Below are 16,426 nucleotides of genomic sequence, written 5' to 3'. Positions count from 1 at the left end.
CATCCAAAATTGATGAGATTTTTCCCAGTTCAGGTATTGAGAATGCCACAGCAAGCATTGCAATGCATGGAATCGTGCATCTTTGTAATTAACTGAAAATACCATGTCAAATAGCGTAACCACATTAAGGTGTTAGGTCTCCAAAGGGAGGGGTGACACTAAATCATGTATGAGAAAGTGTACAAGGCCCTGCTCCAAAACACATCTTAAAAGGCTGGCCCCAACCTGTTTCAGTTAGGAATACTCTCCCACGTGCAGTTATCAAATATTTACCCTTGTCTTTTCAGGTTGGCAAAGAGACGACAAAGACTGCAATTCAGGTGCAAAAATCCAGTACTTCCTGGGATTCTGGTGGAACGGCATTGGAAGAAGTGGATACTGAGAAACCTGAGACCATGTTAGGATGCCTGTCAAGTCAAGCTGGAGCAATTCACCAGGAACAGCAGCCTGTGGCCACCAAGAGGTATGCATTATTTTGCTTTTGTACATGTTTAGGCCCTGATAGTTATCATTAGCAAATATTAACTTTTGCTCTTACAATTTCAGAACAACACATGTACAATCCAACAAATGTAGAAGTCAGATATTATCTACAAGAAAATATTTTATTTTAGCTTTTATGTGTGTGTGTGTGTGTGTGTGTGTGTAGTCGTCCTATAAATCATTTTATAACGCTCTTTTTGATAAATGCTCTTTAGCTAAATTTATTTTTCAATGACACATTCAGAAAGCAGCCCAGTCTAAACTCTTTTATTAATTCCATTTAATGAGGTCTTTTTTAGCAATACCTCCAGGAGCCCCGAAGTGTAGATGCCACAACTCATTGACTATCAGGTGTATTGCTCTCCATAGCACCAACGGGGCACCAGTGCAATTGCATCTCCCACTCCAGCAGACCTACAATAGCAGCAAACAGGAGGGGCAAGCTGTAGAGGAGACCTTACAGCTGGAGCTGGTCAGAGGGGCCCGGCGCAGTAGAGCCCCTCAGACCAACACCCATGTTAATGGAGATCTTCTCTCTGTGTTTGACGATAGCACTTTAAGTGACGTGTCGGACGATGAAGGAAGGTATATATGCAGTATGCCACTTTTTTGTATCAATTTCACCTTTCTGTCACTTTACCCGTAAGGTGTGTTCAGACTGAACGCAAAGTGAATTATACAGGCAGTACGATTGCGTACAAAGTCAGTGGAAAGGAGCGAGAGGATGTGAACAGTCACAGATTCGCTCTAGGGAGAGCAAATGAAGATCTCGGTGCAAGTGAAAAATTTATCAAATTGAACCAAAAATTAATGCTTATCCGAAACCTGTAGAACCGACTTAATAAACATACAAAGAAAAGACAAAAAGGTAGAGAGACAGGAGGAACATAAGAGCAACTTCTGGAGTTTTTGGTAAGTTATAAGAATGTTTGTGCATTGGTTGTTGTGACGAAGAAACACACACTCGTTTTGCGTTCAGTTTAAACAAACCTTTACAATATTGGTGGTGGGTGATGTTTAGGATGCAATTTTTCTTGATTTTAATTATTTTCCTCTCTACATAGTTGCATGACTAACCACTGATTTTCCTAAGCTGGAATAGTATACTGCATTATACCATTACACTTCCAACAACTCTTCAGCGCTGCTCTCCTTTGAGAGCTGCATTGAGAACATGCACATCAGTTTTTCAAATAACCCTGTTATTCTTCCCTGTGTTTGTTGGGCTCAGGTTGTCATCCAGCGGACAGCAGAAAAACGAGGTAAAACGCAAATTCTGTTGGTAAAGTTTGAGTCCACAATACAGAATGAGAAACTGAATAATATTAAGACTGCATTTTTTTTCCATATTCAGAACCCTGAGGAAGTGGAGATGGCAGAAGACTTTGATGAACTCACTCAGTCATCGGACACAGCCACAGATGACATCGACTCTCCCACTTCAGGCTATCGTCATGCATCCCTCCTCATTCAGAATCTAGACTCAGCCACTTTGGGTACTGATACAACTGGTTCAATTGCTAATTTATATAATAATAATAATAATAATAATAATAACTTTATTTATATAGCACCTTTCAAAAACAAAGTTACAAAGTGCTTTACAATAAAAAACATGAATAGATAGATAGATAGATAGATAGATAGATAGATAGATAGATAGATAGATAGATAGATAGATAGATAGAAAACAAGATAAAATAATTTTAATAGTTACAACAAATACTATCAGTTAAGAAAAAGCCACAAGATAAAAGTTTTAAGAAGTGATTAGTTCTGCTTTTTAGGACTTTGTAGCTTAATCAGTTTGTTCATTTAATTTACAAAATTTGTGTACATAATCCACCTTCAAGATCTGGTATATGCTCATTAAGTGGTGAGACCTGGAATACTCCCTTACAGACTCTGCCATATTATATCTCACAGACTCGAGAAGCATGGTGAAGCTGCAGAACATTTTCCATGAATATGAGCGCTCCATCCAAAAGGCAAGGAGTCGCCATGGGTACCTGGCAGACAAGGTGAGCCAGCTGGAAATGGAGAGGACGGAGCTGAAGAGCTCTCTGGAGGAAGTTAAAGATGTCAAGTCTGGCTTGGAGCGCAACCAGCTGGAATTGCAGACTGAAGTAACAAATCTCAAGTGAGAACTACTTCCTTTTCTTGAAAGCTAAAGGGACTAGAGTACTCTATAGCCATTTCTTTATATGGTCTCTCTTCTCATATTTCTGTGCATCATATCTTATGTGATGAGCTATTTTATGTATCTTTTTTATTTTGTATTTTGATTTGTTAACTTGAAATTTCTGTCTGACACTTGGTATAGATTTCAGCTAAAACAGGAGCAGGAAAATCGCCGCAACGCCACCATGATGTACGACACCACCAGAGATAAGCTGAGGAGGACGGAGGAGCATCAACAGTTAGAAGTTCAGGAGAGACAGAAGGTGGAGCTTACGCTCAGGAATCTGGAGCTGGAGATGAGAACAGTGGTCAACAACATGAAACAGGTACACCATCTTAAACTTAATTTGTTTTTCTTTCCAAATGTGTTGTATTGATGTTGGCTAATGTTGTATTAATAACTATCAATATAACTGTTTTAATATTAAATCAACTTTATTGTTTTATACTGTATGTATTTTGTACAGTAAGTAATACTCATTATACAGCATTTATTTGGAATTTAGAGTGATGTGATAAGGTGCTTTTTGAGTATTTCATCAGTAGCTAGCTTGTCCAGTTGTTGTTTGGTGTACATATGATTGCTGCATTAGTGGGTTGTATGTTAACCACCCAGCTTGAAGAGGACCACAGTGAGACCCAGAGACTGCTGGCTCAGGAGCGCAGTGCTCGGACGCTGCAGGAGAATCTGCTCAATAGCCATCTCCGTAAGCAACAAGAGATAGAGGACGAGAACAAAAGAAACCTAAGTAAAAGCAATGAGGTAATCCTTACAGAGTGGTATCCATCATTGTAGAACTATTAGTTTGGTTTATGGTTTAGATGTTATTCTAGCAGTTCACACCCATTGATTTTGTGTTCCTTTATAAGTGGCTGAAAATGGTTTTGAAAATGTTAGGAATTGTAAAGTAAGTAAGAGTGGTAAAGTATGGTGTTGCTAATAGAGGATATTTATTAGTATACATAACATTTTGGGAATAAATAATACATTTTGAAATCCAATCTGTAAACCTGTCGATTCGAGGCAATCTTAACATGTTTTTTTCCTGTTCATAGGCCTTGTCTCAGCTCACTGAGGCCAGTGACAGGGAGAGGGAGTTGCTCCAGCAGACCGCTACCTTACAGGAGCAGCTGACCATCCTGAGAACAGACCTCGAGCGTTCGCAGGCCAACAGCAGTCTCAAAGAAAGCCACCTTTTGGAGGAGAACGAGGCCCTCAAGGAACAGCTAGAAGATGCTCGGCGAGATCTTAAACTCAACAGTGAAGCCCTGACCCAAACTGTCTTCAACTGCAATAACCAGGTGACCACCCTGAAGTCTGAGTTAGCTATAACAACAACCCGCCTGGAAAATGAGCGGCAGACTCGTGATACACTGGAGGCAGAGGTCGAGTCCACTCGTGCCCGCCTGGCTGGAGCCGTAAAGGAGGCAGAGCTTTGCCTGGCAGCTCACACGGACACAGAGAGAGCTCTGCTCCGGGAGAAAGAGGAACACCAGCGTCTTAAAGACAGACTCACAGGTTAGTAGTGGTAGTAATGGATGGTAAGCTCCAAGCGCAAAATTGTAATAACTCAAATTTTGTAAAACACTTGCTCACCCATGCCCGACCAGGCAAGTGTTTTGTGTTTTGTTTCAGACACATGCTTAGAGACATGAAAGTTATTTATCAAACAGGCACACCAGCTTGGAAGAGCAGTTTGTTATCTAAAGTGCACTTTATGTGTAATTCATAAATGCAATTATTTCCATTATGCATATCCATTTAAGGGAAGATCAAGTGAAAAGACCTCTGTTGACATATGTTTTCCTTTGTTTAAAACAAAACTATTTGGGGTGTAACTACACAGAACCAGTATCACTCTTTACCGTGACACTGAGTGGCTGTTGGACGAGTTGCTCTGTCTGGGCCAGTTCCACCTCCCGCTGTGGTCTACACAGGCTGCTGTGGCTTATATTGATTTGTATAAGGAGCTTTTTCTTATGTGCATCTTTTTGTCCTGCAATTGTGCTTAACTGAGAGCTGGTTTGTAACTCCTAATGTATTTATTTCTACAGGTGAAGCAGCCAGTCAACATGAGGCAGTCAGCAGCCTGTCCCAGAAGCTGGCGAAGGCAGAGGCTCGGGCAAACAGCATGGAGAATGAAGTTCACCGGGTCACACTGCAGCTGACGGAGAAAGGCCTACTGCTGGAGGTCCTACAGCGGGAGAAGGACCAGGCAGCTGTACGTGTCAAGGAGCTAGAAACTACTCTGCAGGCCGAGAGGGAGCTGGTCAGCCGTTCCGGAGCACGCCAAGAGGCCACACAGGAGCGATTAGCCCAAGCCCAGAGTGAGGGCATGTTACTACGGCAACAGCTAGAGGAGGCCCAAAACAAAGGTGTTGCAAAGGAGCGTGCTGTGACAGATGCCCAAGAGCGCTTCAGTGACATTCTGTCCAAGCTGCGCTCTGACTGCGAAGAAAGAGTACAACTAGTGGAGGAGAGAAATAAGGATCTCGCCAGTAAGGCTGCTGATCTCCGAGATCAGATCTACAAGTTAGAGGAAGAGAAGAACGAAAGAGAGGTAAGATGAGGACTCTGCAGGGTAAGAGGATTACATAACCACTTCCTCTAGACCCACTTATAGCCTTTTTGCCACATGCCAGTTAAGGATCTCCCTTTATATCTAACCAAACCCTGCTTTCTTTGGATTCTGTCTGAGCACAGACTAGTCTAAGGCAGCTGCAGCAGGAGCTAGCTGACTCACTCAAGAAGCTGTCAATGAGTGAAGCTTCTCTGGAGGTCAACACACGCTATCGCAATGACCTGGAGGAGGAGAAAGCTCGGCTCTTTAAAGACTTGGACAGGCTCAAAGGAAAGGTAACGGCAGGGAACAGTGTCACCTTGTGGCCGCATATTCTTACCACCTCTCTGATACTAGCTATGTTAATGATTATGAAGGCAAACACTGTAAGCTGTACTGAAATTTGGATGGCTCATTGTTGCCGTTTTAGGTTGGTTATTTAGTATTTTAGTATTTTGTTTAATTTTAGTATAGTATCTTATGTAATAGAGCAGTTGGTCATAAGCAGCAATAACTTTCACCCTGTATATTCATTGAACTGACAGTTAATTAAGACCACTGTTAACATTGCTGATGAGGTGGATGCTTTGTCTTTGTCATGTAGCTGGAGGAAAGCGAAGACCAGTATGTGCAGGCTGAGAGACGTATTAACAGTCTAAAGAGCAGCCTGGATGACAGGGAAAAGGAACTCATCACTGCTGCTCAGAAACTCCAGGTGGCACTGTCTGCCTCAGCAGCTTCTGATACCACCATCAAACAGCTGGAGGAAGCTGTGCAAAGGTATGTACATTCACTAACATATGTTAAAAGCATTTTCAGCCATGAACCTAGATATGTTTCGATATTACACTGACACTCTGCATCACAGACATTCATATACTGTATGTCACATTAGGCTGGAGATAGACAACGCCAGGCTGGAAGCTGCTGCAAAGCAACAGTCCAACAAAATTGATGCACTTCAGAAAGGGGCTCAGGAAGCTGCCATGGTGAGTGCTGCAAACCTAATCCTATTACCTGCACACACATTTTACACAGGATCTCGGTGATGCCGTATCTACTTTTTTATGACAGTAACTCTACTTGGAGAAATCTCTTGTTACCAAATAGCTGACATACATTATGAAGTCATAAAGGTATCAAATCTTTTTCCAGCTATCTGACTGCTCACCTGGAGGAGGGGTTGGTATTGTGGATGTAGGCTTAGTTTCTCTGTGTGGGTTTACCTCTGTTTTCTCAAAAGTAATAGAAATTGACAAAAATCATAAAATCGTACATATTTATGAAATTAAATGCACTTGGGCTTTGTGGGCTTTTTGCACAAGCAGCTAGATCAGAAATCCGAACATACACAGGAAGTAATAGCTTTGTGTCGGTTTGGGTTTTTCTGTCAAAATGTGTTTTCTCCCTTAAAGGTCCAGTGTGTAACATTTAGGAGGAGCTATTAGCAGAAATTGAATCTAATATAATATATAATATAATATTTATAAGTATGTTTTCATTAGTGTAGAATCACCTGAAAATAACAATCGTGTTTTCATTACCTAACCAAACCAAACACTGGCTCTAGATCGGGCCGTTCACGTAGTTTCTCCTACACGCTTGAAAGGGGAGGGTGATGCGAGCGGTATTCAAATGGTTGCAAATGGTTGCAAATGGTTGCACTTTCAATGCTAGATGCCACTAAATCCTACACACTGTACCTTTAAGCCTGATCTTGGTATGTGGGGTCTTTCACTCCTTTTTGTCTCAAGCTGCATGATGCATGTTACTTCCTTTAGTCTAAAGTGTCCTCTCAGCTTTCTAAAATGACAACCAAAAAATAAAACAGCAGCAACACAAACAAAAACACCCGTTTTAAATCATTCTTACAATGCTTCTCTTATTTCTGTAGGTCAGAGGACATTTGGAGGACTTGGTTACAAACCTCCAAAGCAGTAAGATGACTTTGGAAGACCAACTCAGTAGAGAGGTTGGTGGCATATTTTGTTTCTTCACAAAGAAAACCTTCAGCTTAGATTTCCATTTCTTACTCTCATTTTCTTTTCTAGTCTTTGTGTATGTAATTCACCTGAGATCAGTCTGAGCAGGGACTTCCTAAATTTCTGAGTAGCCAAACAATGAGAAGAGTAGCCAGCTAAGGAAATATATATAAAATATAAAATTTCCCCTTGTAATTATTACCTAAAGAACCAAACCTTTTTAACATGTAATTTTGAATTCATACATAAAACAGAAACGTAGCCCTATTTGAAAAAAGGGAAGCTTTGAACAAATTATTTTTATTCTGAATGTTTCTTGAAGCAGTGCGGTGTACAACAATATCAATAAGTAAGCCAAAACTAAACTATTGAAGCAAATAGTTTCTCTTAAAAAATAAGAACCAAGTGCACGTTTTAATCTTTGCAGACTTTCTCTTAAATTCTTACATTCAGTCATAAACACAATAACAACATATTTTCTCTAGAACTGAAATCCAGTTCTAACAAAAGCATATATCAGGTTAAACAAATGAGAAATATGCCACATTTTAGAGCACATTAGAGAGTTTCTCACAGGTAAGATGTGATCATTGTATCATTGTATTTTTATGAATATTCACTTCTTTATGTGTGGTAATTTCTTGCCTCCGGCTTTCTCTTTCTTAGGTACAGAAGCAAAGCATGCTGTCTCACACAGCCCAGGACTCTCAGGCCTTGTGGGAGGAGGAGCTGAAGAGTCGCTCTAAGTTAGGACTGCGCCTGGCAGAGCTTGAAAAGGAAAAAGGAGAACTGAGCACCCAGGTGATCATAGTGATGCATTCATGTGCAGGCTAATGTTATGTATGATGAATTAAGTAGCCATCCCTCCTGATGATCATATACCATGGTTTGGATCTCAAGAGTTATCAGCCTGTTGCCTGTGTTCCAGATGGAAATAGAAAAGAAGAAAGCCAAGAAAATAGCAGAGCAGAAGAAGGCTGTAGACACCCGGCTTGATCAAGAGATGAAGAGAAACACAGAGCTTCAAAAAGAAATGTACAGGTGACTCCTAACGTCCTCCTTGCACCCTCCTCACCTATGGCAGTACTTCCTCCTACTATTTAGACACAACTAGGATCCAGTAGAGCGCAGTCTTACCTGGCTTATGTGGCTTGTGGTGCACCAATGTGTGTATCTGGTGTAAGGGTGTAATTTTTGCAATTTTGTTAGCTCAGCTGCTATTAATGTGTAGTCCTTGTAGTCCTTGTGTTTGTCTAGTGTTTTTGTGTGCCCACGTTATTGTGACTGGTTTTCTATTTCTTATTCTTTGAGGTACCTTATTCTTTTGAGGATTAACATCCATTTTGAGTTTGCCTTTAGTAAGAGGTTGTTTGCGTGTTGTATTGATATGTTTTGAATCCAAACTTGTCACATTTACAAGTACAAAGTAGTTAAATGTAGTCAAAACTGGTCGCAACTTTGTGCAGTATATGAATAATAACAGTGTTTGGAATAATGGGTTAACTTTGCATATCATTAGTCAAGCTGATATATATAGTCTCTGAGCAAGCCATGTTTATTAGGTCATTACTCAATGTTCAGTTGTTAGCGGGTCTTCAGAGGACAGGTTCATATTAGATTTTCACTTTGTGTGTGAAAATTGCATTTATTTATTTGTTTACTTCAAGTATTTGTGCATATGTGTTTAAGGTTGCGTACTTTATTAAAGACTGCAAAGAAGAAATTGCGGGATCAGGACACAGGCGGAGCTGAATTTGGCTCTCCTATGAGCAGTCTGCGGATGGACCTAGGCAGACACAGCCAGGCCGAGGGTGCCTTTGGACGAATGAAAGAAAAGGTTTGTCTGTCTGATACATACTGTGATTTTGGTATAAACCCCCAAACCATATACTACTACTAGTAGCAGAGTTTGAAACTTTGTCTTTAGCGACCCCTTGAGTCCCTTAGATGTAGTGTTATACCTCTGCCTTTCTTATTACCAGGTGGACGATCTGCAGGTGCAGCTGGAGAAGGAAGCGTCCCGTCGCAGCCAGCTAGAGAAGGTGAATGGGGAACTTAAGGATCAGCTAGCCTCCCTGAAGAGCCTGAGCCGCAGTAATGACCAGTTGGAGAGGAGTAAGAGGCAGTTGGAGGAGGAGGTGCTGAACCTGAGACGCCGAATGGAAGCCTCTCAGATGGAGCAGAGCCAGGTGGAGGAGTACCGCCGTGACGCAGAGGAGAGGGCCCGTCAGGAGATACAACAGAAACTAGAGCAGGTCAACGTCTTCCTGCAGGTAAAAATTCTGTTGGGTGAATTTTATTAGTTAATATGTACGAACCTGAACACGCATTACTGAGCTAATCTTTGATTACACAGCACCTTTCAGTGCACAACGGAAACAGAAATATTAAAGAAACTTAAATAATAAGACAGACTAAAATCATAATAAGAGATGAGATAATAATTTACAGAATAAATTAATTGGTGTGTATATAAGTACATAGTTGCTTTGGTAGCTATGTACATGTGCATTAAAAACATATGGTTGTGTCTGTTTGTCTCCCAGTCCCAGGCAGCATCCCAAGAAGCATTGGATCAGATTAAAGCTGCCAATGAGGCCAACCTACGCTCCCAGCTGGAGCAGAAGATCCGGGAGATGGAGGGGGAACTGGGCCGGGCCCGCACCACCCAGCAGGACAGCCTCAACCAAAGAGACTCCACACGCACAGAGCTAGAGCGATACCGCCAACTCTACACAGAGGAGCTGCGCCTCCGCAAGTCCCTGGCTGCCAAACTAGAGAGGTGAGACCAGCTTGTTCTTCGCAGTTTAGTGCCAGGTTTTCAGTGAGGTTTTCTAAAGGGGAAACTCTGATCAAGCTTTTAATACCCGATTTCTATGGTGTAATCAGACATAGACAGTGCTGATCGTGACAAACTTGTATTGTATCAATGACTAACCTTTGCTATGTTTTCGCCACAGGGCCAACAGTCGGCTCGCAGAAGCCAATTCCAAGTTGCTCAACGAGCGCAGCAGGTCTCTGATCACCAGCAGCATCGCAAATGGTAGCTTTGGAGGGCCCTCGCTGGACGTGGGCTCTTTGGGTTCACCAGCAAACTATGGGGCAACACTGGGGCCCCTGAACAGGAGCCTAGGCCTGGGACTCTCTCTCCTCAGCCCTGTGACTGAGGGACAGAACAGCAGGGTGGAGGACTACCTAGCAAAGGTCTGTACAGTCATTAACTGACTCACTCGTTCACTCGAGATTACAGAGGAATATTCTTTATGTAGACAAGTTTATTTACTTTGGGCCATTTTCATTTCCATAGTGTCATCATGGTTGTCAGCGTTGTTATTGTGTAACTGGTGGTGTTTTGTTCAAAGATGTTGCTTTTTATACACAGGTTGTTGTTACGTCGTCATAACTTCATTACACGTCAGATATTTCAGATTGTGGAAACAAGAACGACAGTTATAGATATGATGGCTTTCTAAATTCTCCTAACAACTGTCTTCCCTCCACAAGAACACCAAGTTACTTCTTCTCCCAGTTTTTTTAAATTTTATTTTCTTCCTCTTGCACATTGTTTCTTCTTCACTCCATCTCGAGCCTTTGTGGTAGTGGGACTTTACTTCTAACCTGTCTTCTATTTCTCACTCTTTTAGCTTCTAGCTCAAAAGTCTGTCTCTCATCTCTCCTCTCTTCAACCAGACTCATAACCAGGTGTGTAGATGTGTTTAGCTCAGTGTCTGATTGGCTGCTGTTCCCTTTGCCCTGCTGGTGGACCTACATTTATGGCTCCGTTCACATGCAAACCACGATGTTTAGGGTTCGCACAGTGAAAATTCTCCAGATAGAATGTAGAATACATTTTCCGTACCAGCAGAGTTACAGAAAATGTATATATTTGTTGAGCATTTCCAATACTCCAATAGTGAAGTATGAAATGAAAATTGTAACCCTGTTATCAAATCAGTTATCTTGAATTGTAAATGAAAGTGAAGGTTACAACTGTATTTTACATTTCTATTGCAGTTATCCACTTCATTGCAGAGCTTTTTTATGGTTCATCTTTCAGGAATTACATATTTAAGAGGTCCACACAGTTGGTATTATAACTGAAATAACAGACTGTCAAAACCGACATAACAAATGTTATCATAACTTAAAGGTTAATGGCAGAAACTACAAAAATAAGTTGAGCTTGCAAAAATGTCAATTAAAAATTCAAGAATAACATAGAATTTCACTGGTGAAATTTGCAGGAACCCTGGGTTTTGCATTGTGTGGTTAGTTACCTAACTGACTATACCAGCTGAAATCTCAAACCCTCTTTGATTCTCTGCTTTGAGTTGACTTTCTCCATGCTCTGAAGTTGGCTGGTAGAGATGATGTGGCCTATTTTAAGATTCTATTCTAAAGCTGATTTTAGGAGTGAAGTTAAACACCACCAGTTGTATTTAGTATGCCCTACACTCATGTACAAATTTGATTTGAAGTTTATTTAATCGTACAACCATTACGGATGTAAGTTGTATATATTTTGGTTTATGGCCTTCCTTTGTGGCCTTACCTTATACCTATGACAAAGACAATGTAAAGAGAAATCTTGTTTGGGAAAAAGCTCCATTTAACTACTGAATGGACCGATCTCACTTTTCATTTTAGCACTTAAAACAGATGAATGAAGCTAAAGTAAAGCTAAACAGGATCTTTAAATTAATTTTAACGGTTTGTGTTCATTTATACTAATAAAAAAGAAACTATGTAATGAGTAAGTTATAATAAGTAGCTGTACCATCCAGAATATTCCATGTCTCTATATTTGTGTGTATACTACACATGCATATATGTATATAATGTATGTGTAATTGTAATTCTGCAATAATTACAATTAGCAGAGTAATACCATTTTCCTTGACAGCAGACATTTTTATGGCTTTATATGTTAGTTATCTAGAACAGTTTTCTTCAAATTAAGATTCATTCAGATATTCACCAAGAACAATTTTATTAATCATTTAAATGACGATTTGCATAATTTCGGGAGAAATCTGATATCAGTGACCATATTGACTCAGCTTTACCACTGGCAGTAAGGTTTAAAAGGCAACATCAAATAGCCTGCAGAAACTCTACACTAAAGCAGAGCTTGCATGCTTGGCATGTCCTGCTGTGTTTCACATAGTCAAGTCATGTTCAATAGTCCTGATTTTCTTGCAGTGTTTTTTCCACTATTCAAGTATTTGTCATTAATATGTGTTGCCACGTACCATAGTATTGTGTTTGGTGGTGAGATATCATCCCTGTATTTATTTATTTATTTTTGTTTTTGTTGTTGTTTGTTAACTGATATTTGCCACCAAAACATTAAAACTCAAATGTAACTACAACTCTCCCTTTTTTTTTTTTCCAGATGCAGAGTGAGTTGGAGAGAAGCATATCAAAGGAATTAAACAATGGTAAGTGCACTGACACTGGAAACATGGCACAAATCGTAGCGGTCTTATGAAGTCTTTAATTAAATCATTCGATGGTAGCAGTATCTGACTCAATGATGCTAACGGTGGTCTCTCTGGTCCTCAGCCACAGCAGAGCTGGACGTTGCTTCAGCCCGTATGTCACCGGTGGGCTCTGCCTCGAGGGGGGAGCTGGACCCCGTCAGCAGGGCAACGCAGCAGTACTTGGAAGTACTAAAGAAAAACAATATGATCTGAACACATATCACAGCTGCTCGCAGTCAAACGTTGTATTTCAGCCATTAAAACAGTTTTAAATACTGACTGCACTAACAATAAGGCCAAAGCCACTGCCCAGTCATATAACACCAAGACTTTGTACGTATTTACTCTACCTTCTTTTATGAAAGAAAGCAAACATAATGTACATTGCACTTAACCTCTCAGGAGCAAAGGGCATGAGTCATATTATATATGTTGCATTAATGAAGGGTACGGTTAGAGAGAACCTCAAAAGTATTTGTTCCTTCTGACTCATTCTGTTCAATCTGTAACTGTTTTGTTTCTATTAGCACAATATATAAATACAGAATTGTGGTTTGGATTTTGTTTTGTGAATATTGGTGTTGCTAAATTTGATGTACGCATCATTAATAATTTTGCCAAGATATTACATTTGGTATGTGCCATCAAATGGTGCAATATCTGTCTTGGTCTTACTTTAGTAGACTCATTGTGTTGAGTGTGTCTATGATTATTTTATTTATTTTTTTTATGAACATGATATACTTGAATAAGACGAGCTGGAATACTCTCTGGCTATTGAAACAGGGTGACTTCATTGTACAACTGTCATTTTGTTTAGTATTCATACATACTGTAACAGAATATATATATATAGGAAAACATTTATGATGCCTGTACATTACAGAAGACTCTAAAGTTATAAATAAAACTAAAAAAAAAACTGAACTTGAGTGAGACATTGAGATATATTAGGATTACCTAATTGTAGGTATGACTTTGTTTTATTTATATATGCATACATGAAGTAATGTGTGTCAGAGTTAGTAGTATTCACACAGTTTAGAGTGAGCGGGAAATGCATAGAGTAACGTTTGCTTTGTCACTTGGTGCAGTTAGTTACTATGCAACAGTTACAACTGGCAGTTACAGGGTGTAAATATTTATTAACAACTAATCTCTGTGTAAGAACTAGTTTATGTGGTGCAGCCACAGGCTGTATAAAATAGGGTGTAACCCATTTTGTATTAAGTGATGCCTGAATTTAGTAAACATCTAACTGCTACTTTATAACTAGGTTAACTTTGAATTTATGAACAGCTGGCAACCTCTGTTGCTTGGTTGTGTAAAATGTTGCTGTAAATGTGACCGATGTGAATTTGATTTTAATCAGTCCTGAACAACATAAGCTAACACACACTTGTCCAAATATCGACAAAACAAGAAGAAAAGAAAGGGGGGAAAAAAAACAGATTAAATCCATCATGGGATATGGGCTTGCTAAAACAAAAAATATTAAAGGAAATAAAATAAACTTTAAATAGCATGTAAAAACAAACGTGCATAAAATTGAAGCATGACATTTGATAGAAATACTAAAAGCTAATGTAATTTATTTCCATAGTGATCCTTGCCTGCCCCAGAGCATCATAACAACAAAGACTGGTGTGCCTCTGCTACATTACAGACTCAAATGTTGTAACATGCAGATTTAATGATTACTTATTATACAAATATTACATTTACTAAAATATGAATACATTCACAGTACACCCAGCCCCTCTTTCCATTTACCGTAATAAAAGGTTTTTAAGTTAAGTTTTTAAAACCTCTAATAGTTGCCGAGCATCTAACTGAATAGTTATAAACAGGTGATGAACTGTATAAGCAAGCAGAAAATTACACTTCTCTTCAGAATTTGCTTATTAAATTCAGTTGAGCTGTAGACAGATGAGGAATAGTATTAGTCGTAGTACTGTCCTCGTATGCTCGAATCACTCCTTATTTTGCAGTTATTGTGTGCATAACTTGCTTAGATTCCAGGTATCTTATATACAAGATAAAAATGCAGCTTGCCATCAATATTTCATGCACAGCCATTTTTAACCCAACCCTCATTAAATATGTTTTTACTGTACCCACCCCCCCTCCTCTCGCACTCCCAAACACATGAAACTTGATGGTGTGCGCTGGTTTAGAAACCATTCCCCTCACTTATTAAAATGAGACAATGTGTTTATGATTGCCCCCCCTCCCCTCTGCTGTGTCTCTCTTTCCTTTGATCCGTCCTCCCTGCGTCAGCCTCAAATGTTAGATATTCAAATCTGGTTACATTTATTTTTGTTTCCTTTACAGCAGATGGGCACATCTGACAGACTGACTATTAGGTGTTATTATTTCCCCTTTTTTTCAATAGACAGCACTTCATACACTACACATAAACCTTGTTTTGATTGAGGAGGTTACAACCATTGTCATAAAGCTTTGGAGGCAGGCGAGAATACAAATAGACAGATTCTGAATAAAAAGTGTTGAAAGGGTTGTTTTTGAAAAGCAACTCAGGCTTAAAACAAACCTCTCCTCACTGGGTCATTCTCCGTCTGTGATGCCCAGCCTTGTTATCTCCGACTGCCAGTCCAACAACTGTTGAGAAAAAACAAGGTGTCGGCGTTCAACCTCAAGCCTCCGACGCATGATGAGGTTGTCGACTGAACAGGCCATTTTATTTATAAATCTTGCTACAATGATACGAATGTGCAAATGCATCTCTCAAACTCAAATGAAAGCATGACACAAGATAACAATATAAGAAAAGTCAAACATTTTGCTGTTCTTTGAACATTTTGACCAGAAACCAAAAGGGTCTCTTTATTTATTAATTTAACTGGTAATTTATACTTTATGTACATTTTATTTCCCAACATGAAGGTCTAAATCAGGGGTCTCAATCTACGGGCCCTAACATGTTTTTCTTTTTTTCACCTTTAGATTTTTCCCCACTCTTTTATTTTACAGTAAGGACTTAATTTTCTTACAAGGCGGCAAAATCAAGGCATAGAAATTGTCTCTTTACATTCAGTCATTAGAAAAATCCACCTAACTGCCCAAGTTGTCAACACTTGAGGTATGACCAAGAGCACTCTCATTTTACACTTGGCACTAAAATGTCTCTTTCTTGAATATCTTTAGGACTTTGTTGGACAAAACAAAAGGTTGAACTGGAGGACAGACAGTTTCAAGAGCGGTGGAAAGCTGATTATTTTTTCTGATTTCTTGGAGTTTACTGTTTCCTGTCTCATCTACAAGGAGAAGTTCAAGTAATAAGCAGCTAGTGGTACAATCTTAAATAGGATTACTAAACATGCAGGGCAGTGTGACAGGTATGGAGAGGAGAGGGAAAGACAAGTTGCAAATTTAAATTAGAAATTTAAAGCCGAACAAAAGTGTTGAAGCAACCAAGAGCAGCCTAGCCAGTGGACCCCAGGTATTTTGGGTTTGAGACCCCTTCTGTAAATAGTGTTTCAGAGACCTTTTTGTTATTTTGTTGGCTTAAAAGTTGTCAAATTTAAATATATTGGGTCAAAAAATTGTTGAATCAGCTTATTAAACACCCATCATGTGTATGTTTTGAATTGTAGACCATAAACTCCACGTAGATTTGTGAAACCCACAAATTCTCAAAAAATAAATTAAAGAGAGGACATGACCTCAGTGTCCTCAATGGAAGCTGCGGCCCTGCTGGAGGAGTACATGAGCG

At 39.6% G+C, this 16,426-nt stretch overlaps 1 protein-coding gene across 14 annotated transcripts in view; it reads left to right on the top strand.

Moving 5' to 3' along the window:
• si:ch211-272n13.3 (ankyrin repeat domain-containing protein 26) overlaps positions 1-13,617 on the top strand; it is a 29,220-nt gene extending 15,603 nt beyond the window's left edge. For 8 of the 14 annotated variants that reach the window (XM_044193294.1, XM_044193297.1, XM_044193302.1 and 5 more), the window contains 22 exons: positions 288-463; positions 835-1,068; positions 1,715-1,745; positions 1,838-1,979; positions 2,410-2,623; positions 2,807-2,990; positions 3,281-3,427; positions 3,721-4,183; positions 4,720-5,225; positions 5,369-5,521; positions 5,830-6,005; positions 6,121-6,214; positions 6,381-6,407; positions 7,120-7,197; positions 7,874-8,008; positions 8,136-8,248; positions 8,897-9,044; positions 9,190-9,480; positions 9,754-9,989; positions 10,168-10,411; positions 12,603-12,648; positions 12,773-13,617. In XM_044193294.1, the coding sequence (XP_044049229.1) occupies positions 288-463; positions 835-1,068; positions 1,715-1,745; positions 1,838-1,979; positions 2,410-2,623; positions 2,807-2,990; positions 3,281-3,427; positions 3,721-4,183; positions 4,720-5,225; positions 5,369-5,521; positions 5,830-6,005; positions 6,121-6,214; positions 6,381-6,407; positions 7,120-7,197; positions 7,874-8,008; positions 8,136-8,248; positions 8,897-9,044; positions 9,190-9,480; positions 9,754-9,989; positions 10,168-10,411; positions 12,603-12,648; positions 12,773-12,903 (3,969 nt within the window). In that variant the 3' untranslated portion in view covers positions 12,904-13,617. Of the gene's footprint in view, positions 1-287; positions 464-834; positions 1,069-1,714; positions 1,746-1,837; positions 1,980-2,409; positions 2,624-2,806; positions 2,991-3,280; positions 3,428-3,720; positions 4,184-4,719; positions 5,226-5,368; positions 5,522-5,829; positions 6,006-6,120; positions 6,215-6,380; positions 6,408-7,119; positions 7,198-7,873; positions 8,009-8,135; positions 8,249-8,896; positions 9,045-9,189; positions 9,481-9,753; positions 9,990-10,167; positions 10,412-10,851; positions 10,910-12,602; positions 12,649-12,772 lie in introns of all 14 variants that reach the window. The other 6 variants (XR_006377698.1, XM_044193299.1, XM_044193291.1 and 3 more) reach the window with 6 other exon arrangements.
• The last annotated feature ends 2,809 nt before the right edge of the window (positions 13,618-16,426 follow it).

The sequence above is a fragment of the Siniperca chuatsi genome, linkage group LG4 (genome assembly GCF_020085105.1).
Source record: "Siniperca chuatsi isolate FFG_IHB_CAS linkage group LG4, ASM2008510v1, whole genome shotgun sequence".
Classification (NCBI taxonomy): domain Eukaryota; kingdom Metazoa; phylum Chordata; class Actinopteri; order Centrarchiformes; family Sinipercidae; genus Siniperca; species Siniperca chuatsi.
This window is presented reverse-complemented; position numbering and strand designations above follow the sequence as displayed.